Genomic DNA, 17252 nt, shown 5'->3' with positions numbered 1-17252 from the left:
TCAGTTTACTGAGTTCTTTAGTCTGACCTGTGCAGATGTATTATGGACATAACCAGCTTATAATGTTTGCCCCTGTTTGAGATATATTGAATCTAGTAACAGTAGTTGCCTACCTTCATGACTGACAACAACTATGTTTACAAAAACTTTGATTGTGGTAAAGGTGGGGGGACAAGAAAAATCACAGATTTGAGCACTCCATTTGAAGCAAGCACATTGGAAATCAATGTATTTTTGACATGTATTTTAATTCTGAAAAGTCAACATTGTGGAGTTATTAACTTTTAAAGCAGATCCTTCTGTAGGTTGTTTTTGTTCAATACTCCATGATTTATATGCTGGTAAGTGCTGTTTGTGGAATAAGTTACATATTAAACTATTCCTTCTCCCAAACTGGATGAAGTTGCAGTTTAAAGACAGTATCCTCCTTTCCTAAGAGCCATTCACCATTCAGTCTCCCATTTGAGGTGACATTCTCTGATACCAGTTTCACTTATGTATCCGGTTCTTTTTTCTCCCATGGTGAGATGAATCTTGCACATTTAGAACAAAAGTCACAATACTTTTCAGTCGATGATGTTTGGCATGTACAGAATTAGTTGAGATTGCGTTTATAAACTCTGAATCCTAAATGCTTACTTGATTGCTTCATGTCTCTTATAATAATTCAAATTGACAATTGTGCACAGCAGATTTTATGCTTCCTAAAACAAAAGCCATTGTACCTTTCCTTTACCTCCCTTCTCCTTGACCTCTGCATTGACTTTCCCTAAGACAAGACACATTTTAAATTTCCGTATGGACAATTCTGTGGATTATTAGCAGTTTGGCAGTTTCAAGTCTGCTTAATCTGCCTGAGTAGTAAATGAGTTCACCAGGATAAATCTGATTAACTGGATTGGTTGTTTTTCTCTTTGCTGGAATAATTGTGGACTAACAAAGTAGCTTTCGTTATTGTTGAACTTGTGTAGACTTAGACTGCTCCCTTAATGAGCCTTAACTCTGAAAGCATATTTACTAGCCTTGATATCCAGGTAAGTTTTTGTTACAAAAGGCTGTGCTCACAGAAGCATTTTAATAGCTGTTAACTGTTGGAATTATTCTATGCCTTCCTAGGATCTCTCACCAGCCTTCAGCAAAGAAATGACCATCATAACCTCAGATTTCATTTTAAGTTTAAACTGTTAAGTCCCTTGGTAGTACAGGACATGAATATTGCTGAAAAGATAGGTATGTTGCTGAAACGTTTCGTCTTGTGCTCATCGGAACAAACACGAGTGCCTAATTTCAAGCAGTCACAACTATTTTTATACTACAGGAGAAAAGGGTACTGACTGGCTGAGGTCAGTGGAGAAAGCAACAGGGAACTATAGGCTGCCCAAGCTCCCTGGTAATTCAAAAAAGACACAAGGCTTTAACATATTTCTTTTGTTCACAGAGAATGGGGTCCCTGCATATGAATGCATACTACTTCTAGCAAGCGTAAATGAGCCACATTACGAGCTCGACTGATTATCGTAAATTGGTTGTTAGTGTAGCTATTAGCACACTCAGGATTGTTGAGCAAGTGATGCCCAATCGTGGAATCACATCTAACAGTAGACATTTTGTTTTGGGCTTTGCAAGCGTGGGCTGGCTGAGTATGACCTCTACTCTGCCTATTATAAACACCAAAGGAGCATGCTCTTTGGTCCAATCGCTGAGACGTATGGCCTGTGCCTGGCAATGAAATTAATGTACAACATTGCTCAATCTGGTAGGCAGAACATCTTTTTGGACTGACAGCAGTGTCTTGTTAATAGAAAGCACCACTTGCGTAGCCACTGCAGTAGTAGCAGCATGAAACGGCTTCCTTAACCTGTTCAGATTTTTGAGATGCTTCGCCGTTCCAGGGTAATTTGAGGTAGACTGGGCACTTTTTTCAGGTTTGAAGTGGTGGCCTTTGGCCTATATATGAGTTTGCACGATACACAGCGAATGATGGTATGATCAGGATAGCCATTGTTCCTCAAGATAGCTTTGATGTGACCTACTTCTGCATTGAGCTTTCAAGGTGAGCAAATGGCTAGGACCCTATTTACAAGATCATTGATAATGCCTGTCTTATAGCGTGTGGAGCCATATGATAGATAGGTTCTTGATTGGTAAGGGGATCAAAGGTTACGGGGAGAAGGCAGGAGAATGGGTTGGGAAACTTATCAGCCATGATTGAATGGCGCAGCAGACTCGATGGGCCGAATGGCCTAATTTCTGCTCCTATGTCTTATGAATCCCAACATGATGTATATTGACTGATGAAGCTACATGTGCGGTGGATGGTAGCGAAGAACCCATCAGTGGATTTCTCAACTAGCACCTGGAGGCAATATAGACATGCTGCCATTTTCTGAACCTATATCTATTGAATTTATGAACTTAGCAACTTACGCCAAGTTCCATTTTCATGACACCATATTTGCCCAAATAAATGATTTAGCCATGGAATCTCCTCTAGATCGAGCGCTTGCTAACATTTTCGTCAGTTTCCACGAAAAATGCATTTTTGATGGAATGAGTGCTAACCCACTACCCTGTACATATTTCCGATATGTAGATGATATGTTCGCGATCTTTGAATCTGCAGCCACGTGTCAGGACTTTCTTACACACTAATATGCTCCTTCTTGCGCTCAAATTCACTTTTGAGATGGCCTAGTCTAATGCGCTCCTTTTCTTTGGCAGTCTAGTTGAGAAATCCGCTAATGACTCCTCCACGACTCTCTTCTGCCACCCTACCTTCACTGGAGTAGCACTAGAATTCTTGTTTTGGGCTCCGGAGAGCATGTTTCAAAAGGTTCTCCTTTAGCCACTTCTCTCAATTCATGATAGTGATGAATGTTTCCCTGTTGGTTTGGGAGCATAGGAGGTTAATCTTCAAACAGTCTAGGTGGCATGTCAAGCACTTGAAGTTTTTGGTAGCGATGCTGGTATTGAAGCATATTCTGCTGTATATTCATGGCACTTTGCCTTTGGATAGATACTATTTGATCAACAACTGAAGAACAGGAACTCCTGTACATTCTTTGAGGACATAAAATCATTCGTGATGGTGAAAAGATGTTCTATCACTTTGCTATCCATCCACAAAAATAGAAGGATCAATGCTAACGTAATACGAGGAATTTTCTTCAAATTGCATGGTCAGAAATCAATCTGTTTGCATTCCCATTCATGCTTTTATTATTCAGCTTTGATTCTTGGGGAACTGGCATTTATTTTTATTCTGCAAAAAGAAGTTACTGTCGTAGCAGGAGGGTCATATCCTGTGGCCAAAGCCAGAATATTTCTGGCAATATGGTTATTGTACAACTGTTGACTTCTAAACTGAAGTCTTCCCGTGTTGGTAGTTGAGTGGTGTTCCCCAGGGATCTGTAAAAAGGCTTCCACTTTCCATCCTATATATCAAACTTGGATGAAGGAATAGTACGTATATATTGAACATTTTTTAAAAAAAGTATTTTCATGGAATGTGGGCATTGCTGTCAAGGCCAGCATTTTTAATTTAACAAAAAAAATCCAGGAATAATTTGTAAACAGCAGGGGTGAGACTCCACAGTTCTAGCAGTTCCTCTTCTGGGTCTCCAAAATTGGGTGGCATTGCAGGAATAGAAATCTCATCATGAAAAAGGTCCTTACATTGTTTAAACTTTCTGTAACAAATCTGATCGTGCTTGTTCTGGCTGTTTGAAATAGCTGTCCGTTTAATCTAACTTGGCTATTCTTTACCCATGACCCTGCAAAATTTTCTTTTTATGGAATAATTCCAGTACCTTTTGGAAAGTTAATATTAAATCTGTTTCTATCATACCGTTAGGTAGCAAATTCAAAATTAGAACTCTCTGCTTATATGTTTTTTGCCCCTCTTCTCCCACTCTTCTTTTTTGCCAGCTATCATAAATCTGTGCCCCCTGCTAGGAACCCTTTTGCCGGTGGAAACAGTTTCTCCTTGGTTACACTATCCAAACTCTTCATAATTTTGAGCACCTCTATTAAATATCTCCATAATCTTCTCTGCTCTAAGACGATCAACCCCAGCTTCTCTGGTGTCTCCATGTAACTGAAGTTGAAGCTCCCCATGCCTGGTACCATTCTGGTAAATCTCCCCTGCACTTTTCCACAGCCTTAATATCCTTCCTAAAGTGTGGTGCCTGGAATACGCCATCTGAGGACTGTGAAGTTTTAGCCTAACTTCCATGCTATACAACTTTAAAGGAAAAATTCTCAGTTGATCAGTAAGAATTGTAAAGTATAACTGGAATAAAATATAATAGGCATCAGCCATTGTGTTTAATTTCTGCAGTTCTATATTTTCTGATCTTTTTAGGGGAAACTTTGATTAATTAACAATTGCAACTTCTAATATTGTACTGATATAAATTTAACCTTTTTTTAAAACTTGCAGTTTACACAAGTCTTTTGATAAATTTGAAAAATGTGTGGTTTTGAAAATATTAACCTGTAGTGAGTATTGGTCATGTGAAGTGTCCTTTCATTTACAAGAAAATAACAGAGCTTTTATTTATTTACACTAATATGTTTGTATTACATTTTTGTACATTTACATCGCCAAAATTTATACTGAACAAGCTGATTTAAAAGTGTATAAATGGCTATAAAGTGAATATTTACTTTGTTTAAAGTCAGCCTCTTGCATAGCAAATCTACAATATGACACGCTAGTGCTGAAATAAATTTCCATCAACTCTACTAATTTTCTGCTTTACAAATTTTAAAATAAATTCAAATAATAGGATAAGCATGTTACAAAACTTAGCCATAAATTAGGCTTATTGTAAATAGTGATTTGTGTTTATGGATGATTCATTTTTGACATTATCTTGTTAACACCTTGCATATAATTTTTCCTATAATTTTTCCTATGTGGACTCTTACCTTGTTAAATTAATGTCACTCAACTGTTGGTATCAATTGTTGTTTACCAAGATACTTGTGACGAAGTGACTGGCCTAAAACACCATGATTAGGTATATCACTAATACAATGCAGCCATAAGATTGATTGACATTTTAATTGCGCTATTAACTGTGAACTATCAGATTGTAAACTAATATACCATGAGTGACTAACTTCCAATCTTGTAGGACAGTGTAACCAAGCACATAATATTGCTGACTCAAGTTACGTTTATCTTGTAGTTCTGATGAAATAAAGTATGGGTTGCATATACATTTATTAATTGGCACAGAAGTGGATGCAGATATTGTGCATAACGCCATGAAGATTAGTTTGACTTAATTTTTTTTCCTTTTTGTATCAAATTTTGCTGTGCCATATCTTCTGCTAGCTGATGTTTTTGGTAAGTTGAGCTCTACCCTGCTGGCTGGTGATTAAAACTTTTTGTGGGATACATGTGTTTAAATGATATTCACCAGTAACTGCCAGTCTGTTTCTTCCCTTTGCCTCTCTCCTCTTCTCTCCTCCTCCCAACATGAAAAAGCCTTTGACTATCTCAATGTTCTTATACTGGCACCTTTGTTTTGAAATGAATAAATGAGTGGCACACTGTGCAATACCTGTTCTTTTGTACCACGATTAGAAATAAATCTGATGCAGTGAAAGAAGTACTTTAATCTGCAATGTGATTGAAAACTATTTGAAAACTATTGCCTAGAAAACATTTGCATTGTAGCAATACTTAGGGAAGTTGGGTACTTTTGGGATTAAATAACACCAGAAGTTTTATAATTAATAGGCCAAAATTCTATTACTACAATATGTAAAGGATTATGATGGTGAAAGATATGACTCTCCCTATGAATTTTGTATTGACTAAAGTTGACTCTGAAGTTTTCAAGGAGGGATTTGGTAAAAACCCAAATGAATTTTATTTTATTTGAGTATGATGCTTTCCTTAAGAATTAAAACTTGCATTCATGTTCACCAGCTCATAACAGTTGTGAAATCTGAAAAAATGTGATTTAATCAGCTGTTAGATTGCTATTACTCATATGTTTATCACTAGCTGCTGGATCATTTTGATGCAAATTATTAATTCTACTCAATCATGTATAACTACTTGTAACAAATGACTCATCAATCAGCAAAAAACTTAAATTGAACTTTTTTATATATATGTACGATATTCAGATTTTCAAGCTGTAAATTATACAATATCATAGCTTAATCATATGTATAAGTGTGGTCATGTCCACTTCAAATTTCAAACCTCAATATCTTCCAAACCCACAACCTCTGACTAGAAGGACGAGCGCAGCAGATGCATGGGAACACCACCACCTGGAAGTTCCCCTCCAAGTCTCTCACCATCCTGACCTGGAACTGTATCGCCGTTCCTTCACTATCGCTGGGTCTAAATCTTGGAACTCCCCTCCTAACAGCACTGTGGCTGTTTGTGCAACACATCGACTGCAGTGTACAACACATCGACTGCAGTGAAAGCAGCACATACCACCTTCTCAAAGGCATTTAGGGATGGGCAATAAATGCTGGCAAGCCAACGACACCCACGTCCCATGAATGAATATAAAACAAATTGTATTCTATTACAACACCTTGATCATTTTGAGTTCCGAAGGGAGCCTATCTACTAGAAGCACATCTTTGAAATTCAGGCACACCCTGCTCATGATTTTGAAACTATTAATGTGCGTACCTAAATTTTTGGTGTGCTCTTCTGACCAGCAAAGCTTCCAGAGAGTAAAGTTACAGACCCATCTTCTCCAAATCCTCCACACCACAACTCAAAAAGTAGTATAACATTCAAAAATTGTTTCAGCGCTTTAACGGTTAGCTCAAAAATGGCATTGGGAAAGATTTGGAAGCCGTCAACCCATAATTGACAAATCTTCCATCCCTCTAGCTATCCTTTCTCAAAGGGACTCTGAATAATAGGCCTAAGGGAACTTTCGTTTTACGAAATCAGTACATTCTTGTCACCGGAAGAGAGATGTGAGCCTACAAACCTTTCAAGAGTCAGCAATCTGACTTAAGGGAGGAAAATATAGGTACTATAGGCCATAAATTGGAAGGAATATGAAACCTAATCAAACATATTGTATACAAAAAGCGTAAAGTTGCTGGAATGCCTACTCCTATTTTCTAATGGCAGATTTTTAAAAATAACAATTTAAATAAAAGGTGGCAAATTAATTTAATTACCAAAGGCCTAATAAGCCACAATGAGGATAAGAAACATTTGCAGGCCTTGTATTGAACAATATTGAAACAAGGACAGAATGGATTAAAAACTGTCTATCATCCTTTATTTATGTGCTCTCGTCCTGGAGTGGAACTTGAACTCATCATAAAACAGCTACAACTTTAATTTATATCATGCCTTTAGCATAGAAAGCACTGCAAGGGACTTCACCAGAATCATGCTCAAACAAAAATTGATGCAAAGACAAAGAGATATTATGAGTAGTGGCTCAAAGAAGTCCAGATTTTAAGGCCTGGATACCTGAAGGGTATGACCACTAATAGTGGTATCAGGTAAAGGGAGTATGGGTTGTACAAGACCCAGGTTTGGAGGAACACAGAGGCAAAGTGCCACCACTAAACCAAGGTTGACACCTCAATGCTAGAATATCTATCATAAGAAATACTTTTAAGTCTCTAGAAGTTATGCTAAGCCTTTGCAGCGCACTGGCTGTCCACGTGTAGTGTGTGTTTACTTTTGATCATGTGACACAAAAAAGGCATAGATATTCCAGATATAAAGGGGACAGGCTATGATGAAAGCTTATGCTTTATAGTCTAGAAAGGTCAAACACAAACCCCATCAAAGTATATAAAAACAGAAAATGCTGGAAAAACTCAGCAGGCCTGACAGCATTTGTGGAGAGAGAAACAGAAGTATCTCCAATTTCAAATGGTAGACAGGTAAACCCAAATTATTTAAGGGGACACCAAGAAAATAGAACCAAGAGACAAAAATGGGAATGAATGATAAAATTTAGAACAAGTATCAGGAAAATTACTTTAGTCAACAAGAAATGTTTGGAATAATCTACCAAGTAAAACAAAATAGATTATATCATGTAATGCTATTCAAAATACAATTAGTTACTATGGTGCAAAAGCTAATGCACTAGAGTGATGAGCTCCAATGGACAGAAAGTTCTTTTCTCATCTGACTTTTATGGCATTTTCCCCTTGCCATTGTTTTCCCCTTTCAAGGCACTAACCTTGCTTGGGTATAGTTGCATAAGTGCCAACCAATGACTTTTGTACTGTACCATGTCCATTATTCATGCCTGACCTTGCGTCTCAGCAAGCTGTTTGAAACATCACAGCCACCTCTGTCTGAACATTATAACATAAGAAATAGGAGCAGGAGTTGGCCATTCAGCCCTCTGTCATTCATTGAGATCATGACTGATCATCTTCAACAATATTTTCCTGCACTATCCCCGTATCCCTTGATGTATTTAAAATATAGAAATCTATTAATCTCTGTCTTGAACGTACTCAACGACTGAACCTCCACAGCCCTCTGGGGCAGAAAATTCCAAAGATTCATCACCTCTGAGTGAAGAAATTCCTCCTGATCTCATTCTTAAATGGGCTGCCCCTTAGCCAGAGACTGTGTCCCCTGGTTCTAGACCCTCCAGCCAGGAGAAATATTCTTCCTGCATCTACCTTGTTAAGCCCTGTAAGAATTTTGTAAGTTTGAATGAGATCACACCTCATTCTTCTAAACTCCAGAGAATAAAGGCCCAGCCTATTTAGTCTTTCCTAATAGGACAGTCCCTCCATCCCAGGAATTAGTTTGGTGAACCTTTGTTGCACTCCCTCTATGGCAAGTATATCTTTCCTTGGGTAAGGAGACCAAAATGGCACATGCTATTCCAGGTGTGGTCTCACCAAGGCTCTATATAATTGCAGAAAGACATTTTTACTCCTATACTCAAATCCTCTTGCAATAAAGGCCAACATAACATTTACCTACTTGCTTGCTGTACTTGCCTGTTAGCTTTCAGTGACTCATATGCAGGAACACCCAAGTCTCTTTGAAGTACAACACTTCCCAACCCCTCCTAACCTCACATTTCTCCACATTGTATTCCATCTGCCAAATTTTGACCACTCATTTAGCCTCTACAAATCCCCTTGAAGCATCTTTGCATCCTCCTCACAACTCCTACTTCCACCTAGTCTTGTGTCATCTGCAAACTTGGAAATATTACATTTAATTCCCACATCCAAATCATTGATATAGATTGTGAATAGCTGGGACCCAAGCATTGATCCTTGCGATACCCAACTAGTCACATTCTGCCAACCTGAAAATGATTAGTTTATTTCTACTCTGTTTTCTGTCCATTAACCAGTTCTCAATCCATACCAGTATATTCCCCCACCCCAATCCCATGTGCTCTAATTTTGTTTAAGAGCCTCTTGTGCGGGATCTCATCAAAAGCTTTCTGAAAATCTAAATATACCACATCCACCGGTCCCCCCCTTATCTATTCTGCTAGTTACATCCTCAAAAAACTCGTAACAGCTTTGTTAAACATGATTTCCCTTTCATAAATCCATGTTGACTCTGCCCAATCCTACAATTATTTTCTTAAGTGTCCTGTTATCACGTCCTTTATTATAGATTCTAGCATTTTCCTTCTGAATGATGTTAGGCTAACAGGTCTATAATTCCCCATTTTCTCTCTCCCTCCTTTCTTAAATAGTGGGGTTACATTTGCCATGTTCCAATCTTCAGGAACCATTCGAGGATCTGCAATTTCCTTCAACTGACACCTGCATATGCATTTCTCAGAAGTTGAGTAACAATGAGTAATGAGAACTCGATTAAATTTCACCTTCCAAACAGCAGCGCTGAGACCAAATGTGGTGCTGCTTCTGTCAGTGGGACTGAGATTAGCTAGTTTCAAACATCAATCTGTTTGGACCTTTTTTTATATTTTGAATTTTGTTGTAATTTCCACAAAATACAAAATGCTTTTGATATAACATCACACACCACAAGGACTTCAGACTTAGGCAGAGGAGAAATGACATTTGAGTTTGCATATTATGTATGTGCTGAAATAATTTAAAGGGACTTGATTTCAAATTTTCTGATATGAATAGTGAATTCTACATATTCTGACAGATGTTACAAAGCTGACAGCCAAAGTTTTTGCTTAGTCTATACTCGCCTTTCATTATATAAGCATCTTGTGTTATGGAAAATTGAGAAGTAAAATATTCCAGAAAAGGCAACACAGGGAAGATAATTCTACAATATCAAAACTATTAATGTTTACATCATTTAATGATTTATGTAAATAAAAGACTACAACATGACCTAATGACTTACTTTCAAAGCTTTTAGAAGAGCATGTTTTATTGATGATCGTAGAATTACAACTTTTACAAACCATCACCCAATTTACAAATGTCGATGAGCACCAGAAATGTTTAATATCTTAATGTTTAAAACAAAGGTCTGTCAAGCATGAATATTGGAACTGAGAGGAATCTGTAACTTTACTGTGCTGTGATAATCTGAGGAAGAGAGGATTTTTTTTGCGGAGGAATAGCGTTAGTATGGAAAGTATTCTCGTTAGCATCATAATCCTTTACAAATCTTCCTACCTCTTCTGTCTGACAAATTTACTTTTCCAATGGACAGCATACAACACCACCAATCTTATTTTTTTTCAGCTCAGCCAATTCAGAAGTAAATGTATTTTCACTATATATTTGTCATTCAACCAAATCATTTTGCTGTTACGACCAGGTTGAGTGGGATTGCTCTGAACCCATCTCCACTTAGATTGGTTCTACGAGGCAAAGGGAGCTGAAACACCCCTGTACCTGCCGTTTATGTTTTCCTATTTTTCTCCCCCCCACCCCCCACCCGCCCCCAAAGTAAACGTCTGTGTATAGTAGCCGTGTTTGTGGTTAATTGTTTCTACTGCACTATCTCAATGTTCTGTGAGTGGATGTGCACTGAAGTATTATTGTGAATTATAGAGGCACCATAATTTGTAACATTAAATTAAGCATGTTAATAATGTCTTGTCCTAGTTTTTCACTATGTATTTACTTAAAACATTGGATGTTCTTTTGGTGTTTAGCGATGGATTATGGGTTGGGAAGGGGGCACCAATTTGCATTTTTAAAAGTGTTATAGTCTGGTCCGTGATCAGTTTAAATGCGCTTTCATTTCTCAGTAAGAAATCAGAAATTGGATTATTCATGTTATGAAGGATGATATTTGTGTAACTGAATGTATTAGATCTTTTACTGAAAAGGTCTCCAGGTCCATTATCCTTCCTTATTTGCTGAATGTCTTAGAATATTTGAATGCAAACAAATGCTTTGTCTCCTGAAATGGCAAGGTGAGTAGCACAGAATTGGACATTTATTTCTGCCAGTGTAGACTCTTTCAGGTCCACTGGAATATGTTATCTAAATATTATTTTATCAATTTTATGCATTGTAAAAAAAAAAATTGTAGGGTTCAGGGAGGGTCAAGAAAAGCTTCCTTTGATCCAGTGTGAAGACAAATAGTTGGTTGCAACGTACGTGAAAGAATTAAATCAATTACTTTTGGCTGCATAGAAAACCAGAAAATCTGATTAAACATTTACAATGTACAGGATTTGAGAATCAAATTTCTAGCAGTCGTTTGGTCATAAAATTTCTATCTGCATATTTCACTTCTAAACAAAAAAATTTGTTTTGTTTATTTGGAGAGGGTGGTAAATCTTGCTCCTTTTTTGGTATGAAATACCAAAATACATTTTATTTTAATACTTTGTTCCCAGAATAGCTCCAAGTGAAGGGTGTTTCAGTTTCAATTTTGGGACTGAAGGAAAGAAGGAAAAGCTAGTCGAGGGCAAATGGCACCAATTAATTCAACTTCCCAGTGAGCAGTGTATATTTTCTTGGTCTGTGGTACCTTACTAAAATGCTGTTTGTGGTCTACATAACAAAAAGAATTGTTCACAGGCTGCAAATTTAAAGAAGAAATGGAAAGGACTGAGTGCCTGATAGCCTAACTTATTTATAAATCTTAGTACCAAGTCTAAACACTCTAGTGCAAGCAGGAATCTTGCAAAGCACAAAATTGTAGGAGAATAGAAAATTATAAATTGAACTGTCAATCTGCCCATAACAACGTCTATCAAGTTGTAAACTATTTTCACAAGATTGCTTGTACATCTTCGATTTTTCTTCTAGCATAGTACCTGAAATTTAAAGAAGAATTTTCACTTTACAAAATCAAAACTGCTCATTTACTCAAGTAATTTTGTTAAGCCATACAGACCAAGAAGGAATAAACGCAGAAAATGCTGGAAATACTCAGGTCAGACAGCACCTGTGGAGAGAGAAAAAGATTTAACCTTTCAGGTCAATGACCTTTCATCAGAACTGGGAAAAGTTAGAGATTTTAAGCAAGGGTGAGTAGGATAAGGACAAAAGGAAAGTCTGTGATAGGGTGGCACACAGGAGATATTGATTGACAGAAGAGTTAGTCCTACAGGACCAAAAGTGAATGGTGATAGGGCAAGAAAAACAAAAGAGATGCCTAGAGCAGATGTGCTACTGTCTGAAAGCAGAAATGAGAGAAAAACTGAAACATGCAAAGAAAAGGATACAAAATGGGTTGAAATTGTTGACCTTGGAAAGACCCAGATTTCATCACAAATCTATGCTGATTTAGTTTTTAAAATAAGTACTGCAGAATCTGGAAATATGAAACAGAACTAGTAACTGCTAAAAATCTTTATGTTTGTCAACATGTGCAGAAAAAGAACAGACGAGGAAACATTTTAGATGTGGACTTGATCAAAACTCATGTCTCTATTCCTGAAACATTAACCTGACCTGCTGAGTATTCAGAGGATTTTTTGGTTTTGTTAATATGTTGGGAGGGCAAAGAGAGAAAAAAATAAAAGCCATTAGTTCATTTGTTTGAAATTGATCATTATTTCCATCTTTTCAGGAAAAGGAGACATTCAACCCCAGTTGGACAGTGCTTTGCAAGATGTAAATGATAAATATCTTCTGCTTGAAGAGACAGAAAAACAAGCTGTCCGTAGAGCCCTCATTGAAGAACGCAGTCGTTTCTGTGCTTTTGTTTCCATGCTACGACCTGTGGTTGTAAGTTTGTTTTTTTGTTCCACTCAACCAGAAAGGATGTTATCCTAAATGCTATAAATATTACTAAAAGGAACTAGAGATCTGTTGCATTGGGTGGGCGCTTCACTCATTTTACCCCATTACTTGGATTCTAAATCTGTTGTCTATTTCTGCTGGAAACAAAATTATATTCACCAGTGTGCTACAGCTTTGTGCGCTATGGTTTTGTGCATGCTTAATTAAAAGCACTTGCATTTATATATCACCATTCACAACCTTAGTATGTCCCGTAGCACTTTACAGCCAATGAAGTGCATTTGAACCATTATGACGTGGCAGAGGATGTATGCCTGGCGGATCGAATCCACGAGGGAAACTTGATCACACTATCGCAATGCTTTTGCAATTTGTATTTATTTCGAGATGCGTGCCCTGAATTCAGAAGCAATAAGCCCGCTGAGACTTCAGAGATTTTTTAAAAACTAAATTAAACATTTATTAACAAAAGAAAAGATTTCAAGCACATATATATGTCTACAAATGACTACTGTAATAATTCCTAAAACCCCTAATTAATCTGGCTACCAGTTACACTCCCTTTAAGGCAACGGTAATAAATTTTAAACAGATTCCAGCAAATTAACACAATACCCTGGACAGTGGAATTCAAAGTGGCTTTTCCCAGCTTCGGTTTCTGTAGAGAGCAGGCTTAATGCACAAATGCTGGTGGCTTGTCAAACTTCTGGTAGATCTTACAACGCCTTCCTTGACACACAGCCTCATTTCATTTTATACATGTTTCTCCCTTTAATGTGTAAATTCCATTGTCCATATGCCTTTAGAACTTTACTTTCTCATAACATAAATCTTTTCATGTTACCACTATATATTTTCAGTAACCCTTGAGAAAATTAAACTCATTCCTTATCTTGCTTGTCTGGCTGTTTATAAACACTGAGATTCCTTTGAAAACCAAATTCTTCTTCTTCTATCTACAAATGCAAATTCCCTTCACACCTTACATGCTAAGACCTCAACCATGTTTACTCATTAACATATTAGACATTTCTACACCTCACCTCCTTTGATAACTTCAACCTGCAGTCTGCTTGGCTACAAGATGTACTTAAATCTCACACACACAAACAATCCAAACCCCACTATTAACCTACTTTTACAATAAATCACAGTAATATTATGATAATTATTATACTTTAGTGACTGAATTCTTAATCACTGTTCTAATGTAGGGAAACACAGCAGCAATGAGATACAGTGTGACCAGATATCTTGTTTTAGTAAAAAGATGAAAACAAAATACTGCGGATGCTGGAAATCTGAAACAAAATCAAAAATAGCTGGAAAAACTCAGCAGATCTGACAGCATCTGTGGAGAGGAACACAGTTAACGTTTCGAGTTAAGGAAATATAGAAATGTGGTGAAATATAAGCTGGTTGAGGGGGGTGGGACAGGTAGAGCTGGATAGAAGGCCAGTGATAGGTGGAGGCAAAGAAGAGATTGCCAAAGATGCCATAGACAAAAGGACAAAGGGGTGTTGACGGTGGTGATATTATCTAAGGAATGTGCTAATGGTGACATTAAGGGTAGAAAGCAGGACAAACAAGTGACAGATGGCCCTAGTGGGGGTGGGGTGGAGGGAAGGGATCGAAATGGGCTAAAAGGTGGAGATAGAACAATAGATCGAAATGAATTTAAAAATAGGAGGGAAAAGAAAAATATATTTAAAAAAATATAAATTATTAGAAAAGGGGGGATCGGAAAGGGGGTGGGGATGGAGGAGAGAGAGTTCATGATCTGAAGTTGTTGAACTCAATGTTAAGTCTGGAAGGCTGTAGAGTGCCTAGTCGGAAGATGAGGTGCTGTTCCTCCAGTTTGCGTTGAACTTCACTGGAACATTGCAGCAGGTCAAGGTCTGTCCAACCTCCACCTATCACTGGCCTTCTATCCAGCTCTACCTGCCCCACCCCCCTCAACCAGTTTATATTTCACCACATTTCTCTTTCTTTAGTTCTGATGAAAATTCATACGGATTCGAAACATTAACTGTGTTCCTCTCCACAGATGCTGTCAGACCTGCTGAGTTTTTCCAGCTATTTTTGTTTTTGTGTCTGTTTTAGTAATATTGGATGAGGGATAACTATTAGCCAGGATGCAGCAACTTAACCTGTTCTTCTTCACAACTGCCTTTGGGATATTTTGCACCCGCTTGAGAGAGTAAACTGGGCCTTGGTTTAATGCCTTATCCAAACAATGGCATCTCTGATAGTGCAGCGCACTCTCAGTAATGTACTGAGATGTTAGTGTGGAACATATGCACAACTTCTGAGGTGGGCCTTGAACCCCCGCCTACTGACTAGGAGTCAGAGTGCTACTACTGATCTATGGCTGAAACCTTATAGAAAAATAGCCATAACAAAATACAGTATAACTGTTTTCTGTCATTTGTTAAGTATTAATCTCACCAGGCTTTTAAAACTCCCTGAAGTTCTTTGTACCACACTAAAAAACTGCTTTGTGTAATGGAAATGCTAAGTGGCCAGCTTAAAAAGTTGATAGTGTATAGGTTAAAAACTCAATTATTTGCTATCATAGAGAAGACTAGCTTTTCTCACCTCTGTACAGTAACCAAAACAACACTGCCAACTGCTCCTCTAAACTTTGAATAAACTATTTCTTCACACCTACTCTTCCTTTATCAGTTCTGCTGGCAAAATTACTTGATCTTCCAGTTTACTGATATTCCATGCACCTTTCTGCAGCTCCAGCAGTGAAGCTTGCCCAGACTCCAAGTGTCAGCCAGAAATGCTCCCAATGCCTATCACTAAATTGGGAGCTAGGCATTGGGAGCATTTCTGGCTGACTCTCTGGTCACCCACCTGCAAGAGCCATATCCACTTTTAATTTTACTGGACTCTAAATTGCTTAACCTATCCTCCCAATCTGTAATCTATTTGTGTTTTCTCAGACTGGGTTAAGTGCAAAAAATTAACTTATTTCCTGTAATGAGTTCAGCCCCAGTTCTGCAGTGCTTTCAGCTGAGAGGAAGACTTCAAAGTCAGTACAGACTGTGCTTGTTTATGTGCATTTGTGCAGATGAGAATGTATTTAAACAGGCAGATCTTCAAGCCAAGATTAGTGTCACAGAAGCTAGCAAATAGGATTGCTGGACATAAGGATACACCTTTAGCGATTGATTCTGTTCAAGGACTGGAGGATGGCCATGGCTGACATCCGGAGTGGCTTTGGCTGACTTTCTTTACACTGTCAAAGGCAGATGGGTGAGTCAGCTGCAAGGCAACAGACCAACTGTGCAGCACTAACTGCTCTTGCCAGCAGGATAAATGGAGGGGAATGAAAATTAGCACTTGCTTGTCCTTGAAAATGGTTGAGAAGATGGACAATTGAGGTTCTACTGTATATCCAAATGGTTGTTGCAATTTATTTACTAAATTTGCAGAAGGCAGGGTTGGGTGAATTATGCATCGCAATAGTGTGATACCGAAGTTGAAATGTTCACTTGTGCCTCCCTTTTAGGTCAGGTTGACAACTACTGGTACTTTTAAGAAAATAACTTGAATCTAAACATCACATGCAAAACTGGTGTGTCTGTTATTGATTTAGTTTTATTCAGCTAGGAGAAGTAATGAACTAAAATCATTCAATGGAATATAACTGAATATCCGGCATTAAAGGGGGGACCTGATAAATTCCATGTAAATAAGCATTGAATATTAATATTATATAGAGCTGTTTCTCCTGAGTGAAATGAACACTTCTATATAGTTCTATACGCTGTCTAATACTAAATGTTTACAATTTGTGTTTTCTGCCTTCACCATTCCTTCAGAAAAGATGCTTTATACCTTTACAAAGAAATTCCTTGTTTTGCAAATCACAAAAGCATTGAGCTACCTTAACTCTAAATGTAGTCTACTTTTCATTCAAACTGCTTAATTAACATTATCTGATAATTCAAATATTTTTAAGCAGAAAAATGACTTGATCATAAATAGTAAAAGTGTACTGGTTTAGTTATCGCGTCATAGCTCAAATGATTATTGAGCATGGCACTGATTTTTAAATACATTTAAATTTACCACTGATCTATGGGAAGAGA

General features: G+C 37.6%; 1 protein-coding gene across 8 annotated transcripts in view; it reads left to right on the top strand.

Annotated features, from left to right (window-relative positions):
- LOC144679511 (protein MTSS 1-like) overlaps nt 1-17252 on the top strand; it is a 176365-nt gene that overhangs the window by 123372 nt on the left and 35741 nt on the right. For all 8 annotated transcript variants that reach the window (XM_078539959.1, XM_078539955.1, XM_078539958.1 and 5 more), the window contains one exon: nt 12977-13134. In XM_078539959.1, coding sequence (XP_078396085.1) covers nt 12977-13134 — 158 coding nt within the window. The remainder of the gene's footprint in view (nt 1-12976; nt 13135-17252) is intronic.

The sequence above is a fragment of the Cetorhinus maximus genome, chromosome 4, assembly GCF_964194155.1.
Source record: "Cetorhinus maximus chromosome 4, sCetMax3.hap1.1, whole genome shotgun sequence".
NCBI classification, from domain to species: domain Eukaryota; kingdom Metazoa; phylum Chordata; class Chondrichthyes; order Lamniformes; family Cetorhinidae; genus Cetorhinus; species Cetorhinus maximus.
This window is presented reverse-complemented; position numbering and strand designations above follow the sequence as displayed.